The sequence below is a fragment of the Muscardinus avellanarius genome (genome assembly GCF_963383645.1).
Source record: "Muscardinus avellanarius genome assembly, chromosome: 8".
Lineage (NCBI taxonomy): Eukaryota > Metazoa > Chordata > Mammalia > Rodentia > Gliridae > Muscardinus > Muscardinus avellanarius.
This window is the reverse complement of record NC_137794.1, coordinates 85,982,148-85,999,929: the sequence shown is the minus strand read 5'-3', so window position 1 is coordinate 85,999,929 and position 17,782 is coordinate 85,982,148. Positions and strand designations below refer to the sequence as shown.

Here is a 17,782-nt window from a genome sequence, read left to right as displayed (position 1 = left end):
CAGATGTCACGTATTTTATTTTTTGTATTTTTTTTCCTAGCAAGAAGCATTTACTTAAGATATCCTGTTGGTCTTTGCTTCTCAAAACTTTTCTCTCATTCCAAATACAAAGAGTATCCAAACTAAAATTTCAGTTTGTCTAGAGTTTAGAACAGTTCTTTGCAAATTCAGTGGATAAACAAATATTTTAAAAAGATGTATATTTTTGGAGGGGTCTGAGATTTCTAATTTAAAAATACAGTATTTTTGTGTGTGGGGGGGTTCTGGGGGTGGAACCCAGGGGCATTCAACCTCCAAGCTACACCCCCTGCCCTATTTTTTATTCTTTATTTTGAAACCGGGTCTCACTGAGTTGCAGAGGGTCTCACTAAGTAGCTGAGGCTGTCCGCGAACCGAGATCCTCCGGTCTCAGCCTCCCAAATGCTGGGATTTTAAGCGTGCGCCACCACACCCGGCCAGTATTTTTTTTTTTTAATACAAGAGATTGAGCCTAGGGGTATTGTGCCTCCAGTTACAACTCTAACCCTTTTCATTTTTAAATTTTGAAACAGGGTCTCACTAAGTTGCTGAGGGTCTCATTAAGTTGCTAAGGCTGGCCTTGAATCTGCCATCCTCCTGTCTCGGATTCCTAAGTACTGGGATTATAGATAGGTGTGTATCTCCGTGCCTGGCTCAAAACAATTCTGAGAAGACTATGTTGCTGATCATGCTTTGATTAGCAAGGGCTATAAGCAGCAGCCACCACTGACTTTCTTACTGTCCAAATAAATTAGAAGTGAATTGCTACCTGCTATTTAGAGATGAAAACAGATGGAAGAAGTTTCCTGAAGCAGGAGCCAGGAGACCTGTATTTTAATGCTGGCTCCAGCATTCAGTAGCAAGAGCTACTTTAAGACCTTAGTTATAGTATATCCATGGAGCAGTTGGGAGGATGTAACAAAAAGGTTCTTGTCAAGTAATTCAGAACCTTTAAGGCACCCAAATATTTTAATTGTTACCTGAGTTTCATTTGTAATCGTTTGCTTGGGGGAGAGCATTTATTAGCTACTTTCCGAGCAAATACTGCTTATATTTTAATCTTTCCCAAACAGCATTAGAGGACATGATAAAACAAGATGCCCATTAACTAGGTCTACATGATGCTTGGAATTAACTTCTATCGGATTCAACAAGCTGTTATTGGTAAGCTGCTATGTATGTGGCTTTGTATTAAGTATTACTGTGGTTTTATATTAAGTGTTACCAGGATTAGCAGACTGATAGGATGCTATTTTGGTTCTTTCTTTCCTTCTCTCTTTCTCTCAATCTCCTCTCTCTCTCTCTCTCTCTCTCTCTCTCTCTCTCTCTCTCTTTCTTTCTTTGCGGGTCTGGGGATCGCACTCAGGGGCATTCAACCTCTGAGCTACACCCCCTGCCCTATTTTTTATTCTTTATTTTGAAACAGGGTCTCACTAAGTTGCGGAGAGCCTCACTAAGTAGCTGAGGCGATCCTTCAGTCTCAGCCTCCCAAATGCTGGGATTAAAGCATGCACCACCACGCCCGGCTAACTATTTTGGTTCTTGAGAAAAGTACAGTTCAGATAAGACAGTGTGCTATAAGAAAAAACAATGGTATTTGAAGCCATAGTCAGCCACGAGATGAGGAAGTGGAACCACTTCTTTCTAAAATCTTTGGCCACCCCAACAATTTTATAACATTTGTTCCTACTTAGTGAGGCTGTCAGCAACTTAGTGAGACCCTGTTTCCAAATAAAATATAAAATAGGTCTGGGAGGATAGCCCGGAGTTAGAAAGCCCCTGGGTTCTACCCCCAGTACCACAAAACAAAACAAAACAAATTATGAAACTGTTCTGTTCTCTGTTGTCTTTATTTTAACAAATGTAATTGAAGTTACCACAAATCTGCTCTTTTGATGAAATTTGCTTTTAGACTAAGAGCAATTTTGGAGCTTTAAAAATAGACTTTACATTGGATATTTTGACATACATGCACACAGCACTTGGTAGGACCCCCTACATCTGCATGTCCCCCCTTCCCAGTACAGAGAACTGAGGTTGACATTAGTATTTTCACATATGCTCACATAGTTAATGATAGAATTCCACTAATGAACCTGGACATGACTTACATTATGATGTAGACTGTAATGCACCAATAAAACAAGTTGTTTTTTTTTGTGTGTGGGTCTGGGGATGGAACCCAGAGGCATCTGACCTCCGAGCTACACCCCCTGCTCAATTTTTTATTCTTTATTTTGAAACAGGGTCTCACTGAGTTATGGAGGGCCTCTAAGTAGCTGAGGCTGTCCACAAACCGTGATCCTCAGGTCTCAGCCTCCCAAACGCTGGGATTACAAGCGTGCGCTACCACTCCCGGCTCCAATAAAACATATTAAATAGAAAAAGTACATTTGGCATTTTTAAGTTTAAGATCTTTTTTTAATGGATCATATTAAAGTTGGCATTGTTTTCTGACCAGGAGCAAAAAAACAATAAAGTAATCATTGCTGCCATTAGTTCTAGCTCCTAAAATTAGTGCTTTTTTTGTTTGTTTAGATTTTTTTTTTTTTATGTTGGTACTGGGGATTGAACCCAGGGGTGTTTTACCTTCGAACTATTCCTCCAGCCCCTTTAATTTTTTTTTTTTTTTTTTTTACATTGAAACAGGGCCTCACTAAGTTGCTAAGGCTGGTGTCAACCCTGTAATCTTTCTGTCTCAACCTCCCAAGTGCTAGGAATACAGGTGTGTGCCACCATCCCCAGCTAGTTCTGGTTTTGGTAAAAAGATTCTTCTTCTACTTGGAACACCATAAACGGGCATTCAGAAGGGCGTATGGTCTGTAGAGGCTAAATTGCCATGGCTTTAGAGCAAAGGTGACACCTGTGTTATTATCTTATAGGTAGCATGTATAAAACTACTGTCTCTTCTGTTAGAACACTGGGTCATAGTTTTCTTCTTTGTGTTTTTAATTAATTAATTGTGCTACTGGGGATTGAATCCAGAGGCAATCTACCTTCAAACTATACCCCCAGTCTTTTTAACTTTTTATTCTGAAAAAAAAAAAATCTCTTTAGGTTGTCGAGAGTCTCACTATTGTTGAAGCTGGTCTCAAACCTGAGAACCTCCTGTCTCAGCCTCCCCAGTACTGGGATTACAGGTGTGTGCCACTATTCCCAGCTCAAAATTTTTCATTAGCAACTATATCTTATATTGCATTCATATTTTTAAGCTGTGGAAATTAGATTATGCTACTAGCGTTTGCTGTGAGGCCACCTTTATGACTTGTTGAAATGAATGTATCCAGCCTTTCAAAGATCCTCTTCAGGAGGAAGAATTCCTTGGTATAACTTCACATCACAAATCTGACTTCCTGAAAATGTACATAACTGGAGATATTCTAACCTTATTGTTCTGGGCTTTAAAATGAAACTCAAAAGGATAAAAGAAAATATCTCAGTGGGAAATTATTTTACATTATTTTTATTGGAACATTTTTACTTATAAAACTGGAAATTTCATCTGGTTAAACATAATAGATTAAATAAAAGACATTGAAAAAAACTAAAGGTGATGTATTTTTGGAATTTAAGAGGTAAAAGAAAGAAAAAACTACATGGAAGATTGTATATTTTAACAGATACTATATTCAACAGTTATTTATCAAGTACTATCACTTGTATGTTAACATGGAATCTGGTTAGAGCTCACAATATTTTCTTGGTTAAAAACCAAAGAAAAGCTGGGCGCGGTGGCGCACGCTTGTAATCCCCGTGCTTGGGAGGCTGAGACAGGAGGATCACACAGGTTCAAAGCCAGCCTCAGCTACTTAGTGAGGCTCTCAGCATCTTAGTGAGACCCTGTTTCCAAATAAAATATAAAAAAAGGTCTGGGAATATAGCCCGGAGGTAGAAAGCCTCTGGGTTCCACCCCCAGTACCAAAAAAAAAAAAAAAAAGGCAACAAGGAGGGGTGGAGGAAAATCTGTAGTGCAACGAAACACATTTTTTTGTGTGGTACTAGGGTGGAAGCCAGGGGCTTTTCTACCTCCAAGCTATACTCCCAGACCTATTTCATGTTTTATTTGGAAACAGGGTCTCAATAAGTTGCTGAGAACCTCACCAAGTAGCTGAGGCTGTCTTTGAACCTCTGCGATCCTCCTGTGTCAGCCTCCCAAGCACAGGGATTACAAGCGTGCGCCACCACGCCCGGCAGAAACATATCTTTAATGCTCATCAGATGTGCTCCAGGGCTGAAAGTACTGCCCTATGAATCTCTACATTGAGCTTCATTTCATTTCTTGCTTCCCTCTGTTTTTCTGATCTGCTGTTTTCTATTTACTTACCAAAACTGATTTAAAATGAATAGTCTTTAGCTTATCAGTGATTCATAGACTTCTAGAGCTGGAAGTGCCTGCAAGGCACATCTAACCTGCATATCTCATGTTGCCAAGAGCTCACAGCTAGCTATGGGCAGAACAGACCAGAAGAACTCCCAGGGAAAGGCCTCTCTCTTTGGAAGTCAGTGATGCAAACCTAGAGCTAGCCAGACAGGAATTAGAAACTTCTCTAATTGACATTGTGTAGGTTTTTTGAGCTGGGCGTTGTGGTGCAACCTGTCATCCCAGTACTTGGTAGGCTGAGAGAAAAGGATGGCAAGTTCGAAGCCAGCCTCAGCAACTTAGCAAGGCTGTCAGGAACTTAGTGAGGCCTTGTTTCAAAATAAAAAATAAAATAAGGCTGGGGTGTATCCCAGAGATAGAACACCCAGGTTAAATCTCTAGTACCACAAGTGTGTGTGTGTGTGTGTGTGTGTGTGTGTGTGTATGTTTTGTGACAAAGTAGGTCTTTTTTTTCCACCCCTAAGAAAGAAGTGAACAGAATCAGAAGGAATGAAAGGAGTTTCTAGCACTTCTGACCAGGAAGGTCCCTTTTTTGCTCATTCATAGAGTTCCTTTTGGTACTCTTCTCAGGGACCCTAAATTATATCTGCCAATAGATAAACTTCTTAAATGTATGCTGCAGTTGAATCTCCAGTTTGGAAGAATCTGACATAGACTTGAAATCTCTGTGTTCAATTTGCTCGAGATTGTGCCCACTTTCCTTGGTCCATTAAATAGATTTCACACTAACAGGCACAGTGTCAGGCCTTTCTAAAGCCTACTAATGAGTTTTTAGGGATATATACATCTATATATCCCAAAGTAAATAGTAAATCAGGTCTGGTAGCTTGTTGAAAGTTGGTATTTATGCCATTTGCCCTCCTTTCTCATTCAGCCTCCTGTTAACTACAGAAGTCACATGAGATATGATTGGTGGTCGTGAGTGTGACATTTGTGATCCTCTGGGGTCACGTAGGGATAAAGCATGTGACATGACTCCATTCATTAGAATTTCAGATGAGCTATAAAGCTCAGAATACAAGAAGGAGAATAAAAATAAGGAGAAGGAAAGGAGGCCAGAGGAAGAGAGAAGGGAAGGAGAAATAGAGAAGCTATGAAATATTGAACCTGGTATATAGTTTATCTACATGTATGAGGCTTTCAACAACTGTGTTGAAAAGCCAGGTTTTATGGCATGATATATTTTAATAGCAGCAAGTCACCACCAACTCCTAAAACATCTGCAGATATTTTTGCAAACAAAAATTAAACTATTGTTATTATTATGCCAATTGTGTGTGTTTGTAAACAAAATATTAAACTATTATTATTATGCCAAGTGTGTGTGTGTGTGTGTGTGTGTGTGTGTGTGTGTTGCCAGGGATTGAACACAGTACAGTGGTATTTCACCACTGAACTGCACCCTCAACCCTATTATTTACTTATTATTTTGAAATAGGGTCTCGTTAAGTTTCTGAGAGTCTTGCTAAGTTGCAGAGCTTGGCTTCAAACCTGAGAACCTCCTGTCTCAGCTTCCCAAGTACTGCGGTTTCAGATGTGTGCCACCAAGCCTGTTACGGTTTGAATGGTGGGGGTTCTTTTTCTTATTCAACTAAGATTTGTTGAATAGAAAAATTAAAACTAATAGGCAGCTCAGTGCAGCTTTAACAAATCTTTATTACAAAATTAGTAGGAAATAGAGCAGTAGGAAATAGAAAAGAGAAGGAAAAATCAGCACGCTGACCCGCATGCTGGAGAGCCCGAAAATGGAACTCTGGCCCCTTTTGGGGACCCCAACATTTAAGTAGATTTTGTATTGGTGTCAGCGTTACAAGGCAATGAGCTAGTTACTTATTCCTTAGCCAGGTGCTGCCTCTTTGTCTCCAGACAGTGCACTTACCAAGTGCAAGGGTCAAGAATCTACCTGGCCCTTGTCTCTATTGTATTGGGCAGTATTAGTTGCTCATCAACTAGGGTGCTTTGAAGCCTCACACAAAATTTACCTTTCCTATGCCCAGGCCAGATAACAGAGGAGAGGAGGTAAACAGACGCACCGGTTGCCTCTATTGTAATTTTAGGTCTAACGGCTTCAGTTGACTCTAAGGCCTTTACTATAGGTTAATCATTAGAATGAAGGGCAAAGACAGAGAGGAACTCTGCATTGTAACAGCTGCAGCCCCCTCCCTGCTTGAGTGCCTGTATAGCACCTAGGCTCTGACTATATTTTACACTTTGGAAATTATCAAATCAATTTTCCAATACCAGCACATTAATATATTTTGATGCTTCTTCCCAATATTGGTACAAAGCCCATCTCCAAAATTCAAATTATTAATGAAAACCTTGTGACTTCACTTAGATTATGCATATTGAGTTGGGTTTTTTTTCTTGGTGAAAAGATGTTAGTTCAAGAGTTTCTGGGATAGTGACTGCTCAAGGTAAAAGTTAAACAAAACATTTCTGGAAATATTTCAACATTACCAGGAATAGAGCAGTTGATATAAAAGGACATGTTGAATGATGGATGGGTGGATGGATGGATGGATGGATGAAACAGAATAAATAGGAAAGAATAAGCACTTGAGAGTTTTCATTTTTCTAGATAGCAGCTAACCCCGAAAGCAAACACAGCTGACATAATTTTAAATATACAAATGATAAGTAAAGGGAATTAATAACAGATGACTTTCAACCTTCTACTATTAGGAGCTGAAATTTGCTGGAACCATTTTCACAGAAGAAACATTGATTCGTTGTTGTCTGGAAAGGAATCTGAAGTAACCCAGCACCATGGATCTGACCTATATTCCCCCAGATGTATCCAGCTGTCCAAAATTTGGAAATAAATCCTGCCCTCCCACCACTCGTTCATTTCATGTCCGAATGATGATGTATTCGGTTATGACTGGAGCCATGGTTATCACCATCTTTGGCAACTTGGTTATCATGATTTCCATATCGCACTTCAAGCAGCTTCACTCTCCCACCAACTTTCTCATCCTCTCCATGGCAACCACGGACTTCCTGCTGGGTTTTGTCATCATGCCCTACAGCATGGTGCGGTCGGTGGAGAGTTGCTGGTATTTCGGGGATGGATTTTGCAAATTCCATGCAAGCTTTGACATGATGCTGAGCCTGACCTCCATTTTCCACCTCTGCTCCATTGCTATCGATCGCTTTTATGCTGTGTGTTACCCCTTACACTACAGGACCACAATGACGACCTCTACCATAAGACGGCTGCTGGCATTTTGCTGGTCAGTCCCTGCTCTTTTCTCGTTTGGTTTAGTTCTATCCGAGGCTAATGTTTCTGGTATGCAAAGCTATGAGATTCTCGTGGCTTGCTTCAATTTCTGTGCGCTTACTTTCAACAAATTTTGGGGGACGATATTATTCACCACCTGTTTCTTTACGCCTGGCTCCATCATGGTGGGTATTTATGGGAAAATTTTTATTGTTTCCAAACGGCACGCTCGGGTCATCAGCAATATGCCTGAAAACACAAAGGGGGAAGTGAAAAGAGCCCTGTCTAAGAAAAAGGACAGGAAAGCAGCTAAGACGCTGGGCATAGTGATGGGGGTGTTTCTAGCTTGCTGGTTGCCTTGCTTTCTGGCTGTTCTGATTGACCCGTATTTAGACTACTCCACTCCCATGATCGTACTTGATCTCCTGGTGTGGCTTGGGTATTTCAACTCCACCTGCAACCCCCTCATTCATGGCTTTTTCTACCCGTGGTTTCGGAAAGCTCTGAAGTACATTGTGTCAGGGAAGATATTTAGCTCCCATTCAGAGACTGCTAATTTGTTTCCCGAAGCCCACTAAGGAAAAACAAAACAGAAAAAAAAAAAAATCATGAAAATGTACAGAACATTGAAAACGAGGCTACAGTCATTTTGCCCTGCAGCCTATACACTATCTCCCCAGGTCACCACAAGCTCTGTTCTTTGAAATTTCAGTAATCCCCGTACTACAACCTGAACAAGGGCTACTTTTGACATCTTTGACCAGCCCCTCAATACCTCCATTGTTAATTAATTGTTAGCTCTGTGTCTAAGAAACATGGTGGGGAAAGTGTACAAAAGAAATATAAAATACAGTTTGGAATAGGTTGGCTTTGAATTATACCCATGAGACAAATAAAGACCAATATAAGAATAAATGCTTTGGGCTCCTATTGATTTCACTCTGGGAATTCAGAAAAGGGACACGCCTTGTGACCAGTTTCTTCTACTAATAATGAGGAGATAGAAAGGAAATAGGCAGATAGGGAAAAGGCCTCGGTAGAAAAAGTTAATTTCCTGAGTTTCCTGAGGGGCGACAAATACCTGAAATTCCAAAGGCCCAGAGATAAGAAGGCCAGAGCTTCACAAAGCCATCTGTTTACTAATGAACAAACCCACCAAGCAAGTCTGACATTCCTGAAAGGAGATCCTTCAAAGGACTTGCAAATACACTATGCAAATCCTAAGAGCTGCTTCCCTGAATTCCCAAAAGTCACCCTAACCAAAAGCAGACTTGCAAGCGGTGGACAATGACCCTTGGGGATCAGCAATTGGGACTTTCCCTATCGGGACTCCCTCCCCTTTTGGGGAACTGTTCTCTCTCTTGCAGGACGAGTTGGCCCTGAGAGAAGGCAGAGTGCACCTGAGGGCATGTGGCTCGGGCGACTCTCGAGTAGTGACCTGAAGGCCTCTGCTGGACATCAAGGCTGGCCAGGCCCCTAGGGGTGACCTGCACCTCTTTTCTGGCAGATTGTGTGGACTCTGGGAGAAAGTAGTTTGTAATTGATGGCACTTGGCTCGGGCAACACTCTGGTAGTGACCCTGAAGGCAGCTACTGGACCACTTTTCTCTATTCCCTTCTGGCAGATCGCGTGGACGCTGGAAGAAAGCAGCCTGCACCTGAAGGCAGTTCGGCTTGGGCTACTCTCAAGTATTGTCCTGAAGGCAGCTGCTTGACCCAGAGTTCCAGCCCCTTTGGGGTGTTCAGCCACCCTTCCCCCCATTCCCTGCTGCTTTCAATAAACCTTTTACTCCCCTTCCTGAGGTCTGCGGGTGTCATTCTTCGCTCACCGTAGACAAGAACTCGGTAAGGAGACGTCGAGTTCCTTCTTAGGAAACTCCGTTTCATCTCGAGGAAATGCCGGGTTTCCTCTCAAGAAACCCCCGTTTCAATAACACTGTGTCTGACATTGACGAGTTCCTCTTAAATATCTCAGTTTATAAGCTAGCCCCCTTCCTCTACCCCACAGCGTTCCCCACCAGCTCCGTACATACTGCATTAAAGAGCCTCCCTTTTGAGCAGGGTGTGGTGGTGCACACTTATAATCCCAGCATTTGGGAAGCTGAGACAAGAGTTCGCGGTCAGGATAGCCTCATCTACTTAGTGAGACCCTGTTTCAAAATAAAGAAAAAAAATAGGGCTGGGTGTGTAGCTCAGAGGTAGAATGCACCTGGATTCCATTCCCAGTACCACAAGAATTAGGAAGAAAGAAAGAAAGAAAGAAAGAAAGAAAGCTCTCCTTTGCCCAGGGTATCTGATGGCATTTTGCCAACAGGAAGCTTCTTCAAGAGAACAGCAGGGAAGGAGGGTGGAAATAAGGAGACTGCCCCAGGCCACCTTTCTGCTAAATTGCCCCAGGGCGGGCTGCATTCCTCCAGGAAAGACCATCTGGAGCCCTTCTCTCTCCCAGCCGCCATCCTCTTGGAATTTCCCCCTTGCCCTGCCACTCTGGTCTAGCTGGGGTGGTAGGTCACTGCTGTTCCTGGAGCTTTGCTTTCTTGGTTGCTCCCCTAAGCCAGTGGCCCAGGTTCTCCTGTGTAAACAGAGCCTTTATTAAACTCTCCTCAATCACTCAGGCTGATTGCACTCTGTTTCCAGCTGGATACCTGATAAATGTAATTGTCATCTTCTGAGGCAGTGCTTTGACATTCTTCTCAAAGGCAGCACGTTTTGAATATGCCAAACTTAACATTTATTTACATCTCATTATGCCCCTTGGCTCCACACTTCTCTGAAGGAATCATGGAGCTTCCGGAATAAGTAGTTCACACTTTGCCCCATCTGGGGGTAACTCGTCCATCCTCCTCTCCTACTTGGTATGCTTATACTATTATTCTTATTCTTATTACTATTAATATTGGTATTGGGGATCGAATCAAAACCAGGAGCATTCCACCCCTGAGCGACACTCTTAGCCTGTTAAAGTTATTTATTTTTTTTACTTTGAAACAGTCTCCCTATTTTTCTGGGGGTATTACTAACTTGCTGAAGCTGGCCTCAAAGTTGTGATCCTCCTGTCTCAGCCCACCAAGTACTCCACTGCACTTGGCTTCTTTTCTTTTTATTTATTTATTTATATATTTATTTATTTATGGTTCTGGAGATTGAACCCAGGGACTTTCTACCTTGAAGTTACACCCCCAGATCAATTTTATTTCTTATTTGGAAACAGGGTCTTGCTAAGTTGCTGAAAGCCTTGCCAAATTGCTGAGGCTGGCTTCGAGTCTGTGATCTTCCTGTTTCATTCTCCCAAGCATTGGCTTTACAGGAGTGCACCACCACTTCTGAACAAAAAAATTGGTTTTGATTGACCATGTGTTTATCCTGCTAGAGTGCTGGACTAACTTACATAATCAGATTTGTCCTTGATCATCGTTTCCTCATATTCAGCTGTTGATTTTCTTACCACCCACTACCGCTGAGCCAACCAGGGCTGTTTGGTGTTACAGGGGATTGGGTCCAGGGGGCATTCCACTTCTGAGCTACATTACCAGCCCTTTTTTTTTTAAATTTTGAAACAGGGTCTCACTGGGTTGCTGAGAATCTCACTATTTACTGAGGCTGTCCTCAAACCTCTAATCTTCATGTCTCAGCCTCCCAAGCACTGGGATCACAGGTGTGCTGGACTAACTTAACATGAACACCAGGTCCAGCTCATGTTGTTCCTTTGAAGTCAAAGCAAGGACAGTACAAAACTGCTTCTCCCTCCTACAGCCAGTTCTCTGGAGAGTTCCTATAATCTTGCTGGCAGCACACTGAAGGTTGAGAAGGGACATACTTGTCAAAAGCTGGACTCAAGGTAACGCTGCCTCCAGAGATGTATTTTGTGCTTAAATACCGGCAGCAGCACAGGTGGCCAGGAGCCTCCCCCCAGGAGCCAGGGCCTCTGTGCCTACTGTTGAGGGAGATGGGCAGGGAAGAGACCTTTGGAGCTCCATATCCTCTGCCTGGTAAGAGACCAGGCAAACAGAACTCTTTCTGTGCAATGATTTTAATTCTAAATTGCCTAGTTTAGTCAAACAAATTCTGCCAAACCAAAGGAGAAAGTTGTAGGAAAGGAGAAAATAAATCAGATTTTTCATCTTGAAGGAAATTGTACTTAAAATATTAACCTATAAAAACAAATACAGTTAATTTTTAAAAAATCAACAAACTTTTAAAAAGGCAATAATAGGAAGACAGGCAAGAGGATTTTTCTTAAAGTTCACAAAAATCTTATCTAAGATTATTATTAGTTACTTTTTAATTTTTCCTTGAATTTCTGGGAAAATCTTACTTTTTCTTTTTCTTTTTTTTTGTACTAGGGCATGAACTCAGGGACATTCTGCCTTTTAGCTATGACTCAGTCCTTGTGTCTGTTTCCTAGTCGGTAATATTTTTGCTGAAAAAAACTAAAGTTGAAGTATAAAATGATGCAGCCAGGAGTAGTGGGGTACACCTGTAATCCTAGTACTTGGGAGACTGAGAAAGAAGGATCGCAGGTTCAAGACCAGCCCTAGCAACCTAGAGAGACCTTGTTTCAAGCCCCAATATTAAATGGGCTATGGATATAGCTTGGAGGTAGAATGTGCCTCGTTCAATTCCCAATACTGAATGAATAAATGAATGAATGAATAAATAAACAAATAAATAAACTGCTGATGGAATATTTGGTGCATTCCAGGATTGTTGTTTTTTATTTCCTAGAAAAAAACAAAACTAACAATTTTTTATGCTTTTCTAGGGAATTGCGTGCAATACTGTAATCAGCTTAGCCTATTGTTGCTTTCGTTTGGGGAAATGTTTTTGGTAAGAGGAAAAAAGGCTCAACAAAAATGTTCCATGATAGACGTGATCTGTGGTAAAGAATTTAACTTCGCTTCATATTATTAATGAGGACTGTGTAGATCCTTTTCAAAGACGCCTCCAAGTGAAAGGGATTTCTATTCTGCCAAGTATTAAAATAGCAAACAAAACCTCAACTCCACTGCCTTCACAGCAATGCCCTTTAACAGGATGGTCAGCCAGTAGCCAGACTTGCAATTGCTTACTTACTTTTATAGTAGGGGTCTAATAGTATGTCTTATCTTTGACATTACCTTGACAATTCACCCATGCAAAAATTTTAAAATAAATGTGTTTGTTTTATTCTATCTCTTTGTCTTACTCTAACACTTAGCTATTTAAATATTTTCTGAATACCTGTAATTATGCAACAGGAAAATGAAAGAATAGCTATTCATTTATAGAAGTGGTTCATTTGATGTTTATGAAAAATGGAGTTCACTTTATAAACCTAGGGAATTAACTTATATTGATTCAGGAATTAGATTTTCAAAACAAAATGTTTCAAGCAGAGTGCAGTGGCCTGTAATCCCAGTATTCAGGAGGCAGAGGCAAGGAGAATCCAGGTTTGAGGTCAGCTTCAGCAACTGAGAGATGCTGTTTCAAAATAAAAAATAAAATAGGGCTGGGGGTGCATCTCAGAGATAGAATGCTCCTGGGTTTAATCCCCGGTAACAAACAAACAAAAAAACTAAAAGTTTCAAATATTGTACAGTGAAGTATCAAAAAGTATGCTATTCTATATGGTAAATGTTATGTCTGTGGATATATAGGGTAGCAAATCCTTATGTAATATTGTGATTAAGTGTCTTTAATTTTTAAAGGAAATTAAAAATAATTAAGGAAGTTTTTTAGATAAAAGAGCAAAGAAGGTAAAACATATGATTAAGTTAATTTATTAAATAAGGCAGGAGACAGAAGGACCACAGGTTCACAGCCGGCCTAAACTACTTAGTGAGGCTCTCCACATCTTAGTGAGACCCTGTTTCAAAATAAAGAATAGAAAAGAGGGCTGGGGGAGTAGCTTGGAGGTAGGGTTCCATCCCTATTTATGCAAAAATACATAATAAAAATAATAAATAAATAAATAAATAAAACAATGAACAGACATCAGAAATGATTGTTGAGCTATTGCAGAAAATGGTGGAAATAATTTCAAAGCTTCTTGTACTCTCAGTAATGTGTTCTTCATGGAAGTCTGGTGAGGATATGCTTATGGGCTCGTTTCTCAACAGACCAGTGAGTGAGTTTTAGTCTAGTTTCAGGCCAAAGTCCTTTTCTCCGACCTGTTGTTAGATCTCATACATGCTTCCCATTGGCCATCAGGCTTACACCCCAGCCTGGGCCCTGAAAAAACAAATCAAACCAACGTCAATCTATGGGTGAGTCAGTCCCATTATTTTCACATTATAAGGACGACAGCATGAGAGATATCAAATGACAGATTAATGGAGGGAAAGCTTGCCGAGCACTGTGTGCATGTACGTCACTATCATTATGAACATCAGTATGATGTGAGACTACAATGCACCATGAAAGTATCTAAATTTTTTAAATGACATATTATACAATGAGCACTTACATATGCCAAATTTGTTATCAATTTAAGATTTGAAGTCTGTGATCAAGAGGTCCTTAAATATAAATTTGATTTTTTTCTTTTTTTAATGTACTTTTATTGGTGTCAAACCTGAATTTGAATTTATGAATAAATTTGCTAAATGAAAGGAAATAATTTATCAGATTTATAGACTTTATCATTTTAATTATTTTTCTTCCTTCTTTGGACATTTTGTTGTGTAAAATCCTGCAATCTTTACTATATCTTTAGTTTGTGATAATCTTGCTGTAGATTCTAAAAACCATGTCTTTAAGATTGGAGGAAGAAATGTTTCTTTAATTGAATAATATATAATAAATGACAAGATCAAAATCATTTGCAAATGCCCACATTCTTTTGTTAAAAAAAAAGCAGTAGCAAAATCTTCAGTTTATAATTATGGTCTATGCTAAACATTAAACAATAGTTCTACAGCTCTTGATCATTCTTCTGGGACTTTTATCCAGAAATCAGTTAATATGAGTGAGACAGGAAGAATTCTTGTTCTGCCTATGGATGTAGAATCCTAAGAGCCACATATCAATGCAAGTGAAACCTGCCTCCGCCTGTATTACTTGGATGTTGGGTGTCTAAATATCAATTTAGTTTTCTTTAGCCCCTTAAGACTCAAGGAGTGATTCTTGAACTAACATCAGTGGCCTCTCCCAAGAGTTTGTAAGAAATACAGACCCTCAAGACCAATCCCAGAATCAGAATCTGTGTTTTAGAAAGATCCCTAGGTAAGCCAGGCACATGCTTATAATCTCAGTTCCTGGGAGGCTGAGATCACAGGTTCATGGCCAGCCTCAGCTACTTAGCGAGGCCCTCCACAAGTTAGTGAGGCCCTGTTTCAAAATAAAGAATAAAATAGGGCTGGGGGTGTATCTCAGAGGTAGAATGCCCCTGGGTTCAATCCCCAGTACTGAAGAAAGAAAGAAAGAAAGAAAGAAAGAAAGAAAGAAAGAAAGAAAGAAAGAAAGAGGAGAGGAGAGGAGAGGAGAGGAGAGGAGAGGAGAGGAGAGAAGAGAAAAGAAAGAAAGAAAGAAAGAAAAGACCCCCAGGTGATTTGTAAGCACAAGAAGGCATGGGAATCAGTGCTGATGGTCAGTGGGGAATCCAAATTGGGACCTGCAGCACAGGTCAGCTGGGTCAGTATAGAGGGTAGCCCAGCCAGTGATTTTTTTTTTTTTTTTATCATTTTTCTCCTTTCTTCCAACAGAAAGAAAAGAAACTCAGCACTTTTGAAAAAGACCCCTAATAGCCAAGGAACAAAGGCAATGAATTCACCTGACCTTTGGGATTCTCCAGAAGTACAGTTCTGCTTTGCTCTGGTGAACAACTCATGTCCTAGAAATGAGAGGCCAGCACCCATTGCCGGCGCCATGTACGTGGTCATGATCAGCGCCATAGTGATGACCATGCTGGGCAACATGGTCGTGATCATTTCCATCGCCCACTTCAAGCAGCTCCACTCCCCGACCAACTTCCTGATCCTCTCCATGGCCACTACAGACTTTCTGCTGAGCTGCGTAGTCATGCCCTTCAGCATGATCAGGTCCATCGAGTCCTGCTGGTATTTTGGTGACCTCTTTTGCAAGGTCCACAGCTGCTGCGACATCATGCTCTGCACCACCTCCATCTTCCACCTGTGCTTCATCTCCGTGGACCGCTACTATGCCGTGTGTGACCCTCTGCACTATGTCACCAAAATCACCATGCCTGTTATAGAGGCCTTTCTACTCACCAGTTGGTTCATTCCCATATTTTTCGCCTTTGGCCTGGTATTCTCTGAATTAAACATCATTGGTGCAGAAGATTTTGTTGCATCCATTGACTGTACAGGTTTGTGTGTGTTGATATTTAACAAGCTCTGGGGGGTTCTGGCTTCCTGTATAGCCTTCTTTTTCCCTGGCACAGTCATGGTGGGGATTTACATTCACATTTTCACTGTAGCCAGAAAGCATGCTAAGCAGATTGGCACACACCCTAAGATGAAACAGGATGGTTTGAAAAGCAAAATGAAGGCAACATCCAAAACAGAGAGTAAGGCCACCAAGACTTTAAGCATAGTCATGGGAGTGTTTGTCTTGTGCTGGCTGCCCTTTTTTGTGTTGACAATCATAGACCCTTTCATTAATTTTACAACCCCTGAAGATTTGTACAATGTCTTTCTCTGGCTGGGTTATTTCAACTCCACTTTCAATCCCATTATATATGGTATGTTCTATCCTTGGTTTCGAAAGGCGTTGAGGGTGATCATCACAGGAATGATCTTCCGCCCTGACTCCTCCACCCTAAACCTGTTTCCTGCACATTCTTAGGCAGTGGGCCCCATTTGTAAAGATACTTCTTTTTTTATTTTTGGTACTAGAGATTAAAACCACTGATATTCTACCTCTGAGCTAGACTCCAAGCCCTATTTTTAGTTTTTTTTTTTTTTTAATTTTGAAACAAGGTCTTGCTACATTGATGAGGGTCTCAATAAAGTACTATGGCTGGACTCAAATCTGTGATCCACCTGTCTCAGCCTCCCAAGAACTAAGGTTACTGGCATGCACCACCACACCAAGCTACAAAGAGTCTTTTCTAAAAAGGAATCCTAGATGTTCTTTTTTTTTTTTTTTTTTTTTCTTTTCTTTTTTTATTGGTGCACTGTATTCATACATCATAGTAGGATACATACTTTTGTAGACATACATGCACACTTTTCCCAGTCAGCCCCCACCCAATCCCCACCCCATTCTCTCCCCATCCCTCCCTCCCATGCTTGGCTTAGTAGTTGACATCTAGTATTATGGCAATTTATCTAAAATTAAAAATGATAATCTCACATAACAGTTTCATTTGTCTGATACCAAGCTTTTGATGACTTAAAGATAACATTTCAATATTTCTTTTTGCTTTCTTTTTTACCAGAGAATATTTTTTTCTATTTTTTAGGTGAAACTATCATATATTTGTATATTTATTTTTCAGAAAAAAATCTATCCTAATATGGAATATGGAGTCTAGGTACCCAAAACGATCTTGAAAAAGAACAAAGCTAGAAGATATATATTTTCTGATTTCAAACCATATAAAGCTACAATAATTGAAACAGTGTAGTACTATTCTAAAGGCAAATATATAAACCATTGGAGTTAAATAAAAGCCTAGAGCTAAATTCTTCCCTATATTGTCAAGTTATTTTTGACAAGGTTTCCATGAACATTTGGTGGTGGAAATGATAATCTTTTAACTAAATATTGTTAAAAAATAATTACATGGAAAAGAATAAAATTGGACCCTTACCTAATCCCATATACAAATATTAACTCAAAATAGATAATAGACCTAAATATAAATCTTAAGACTATAAACTTTTAGGAGAAAATCTGGGTCATAAAACCTCACAACATTGAAATTGGCAGTGATTTCTTGGTTATGATTTCAATGGCACAGGCAACAGAGGAGTATACAGACTCCCTAAAAAAAAAAAAATTATATATCCAAAGACAATGTAAACAGAGTTAACAGTTACTAATAGAATGGGATAAAATATTTCCAATTGCTATATCTGAAGGTATATTAATATTTCAACTAGAAATCCTAAAAATTAACAACAATAAAGGCAAACAATACCATTAGAGATAGGTGAAAGACTAACATAAATAATGAATCTCCACAGATAACCAATCTTAATTGTCTGTTGGATGGAA

General features: G+C 40.2%; 2 protein-coding genes across 2 annotated transcripts; both read left to right on the top strand.

Moving 5' to 3' along the window:
- Positions 1-7,168: 7,168 nt before the first annotated feature.
- Positions 7,169-8,294, top strand: LOC308266343 (trace amine-associated receptor 3; the record flags this gene model as incomplete). The annotated part of the gene is made up of 1 exon (XM_080700537.1): positions 7,169-8,294. One exon carries the CDS (start codon positions 7,169-7,171, stop codon positions 8,198-8,200), a length of 1,032 nt encoding a protein of 343 aa, XP_080556663.1. The 3' UTR covers positions 8,201-8,294.
- A 7,067-nt stretch (positions 8,295-15,361) lies between these two features.
- On the top strand, positions 15,362-16,405 carry LOC308266099 (trace amine-associated receptor 4; the record flags this gene model as incomplete). Its single annotated transcript, XM_080700125.1, has 1 exon — positions 15,362-16,405. One exon carries the CDS (start codon positions 15,362-15,364, stop codon positions 16,403-16,405), a length of 1,044 nt encoding a protein of 347 aa, XP_080556251.1.
- Positions 16,406-17,782: the final 1,377 nt, after the last annotated feature.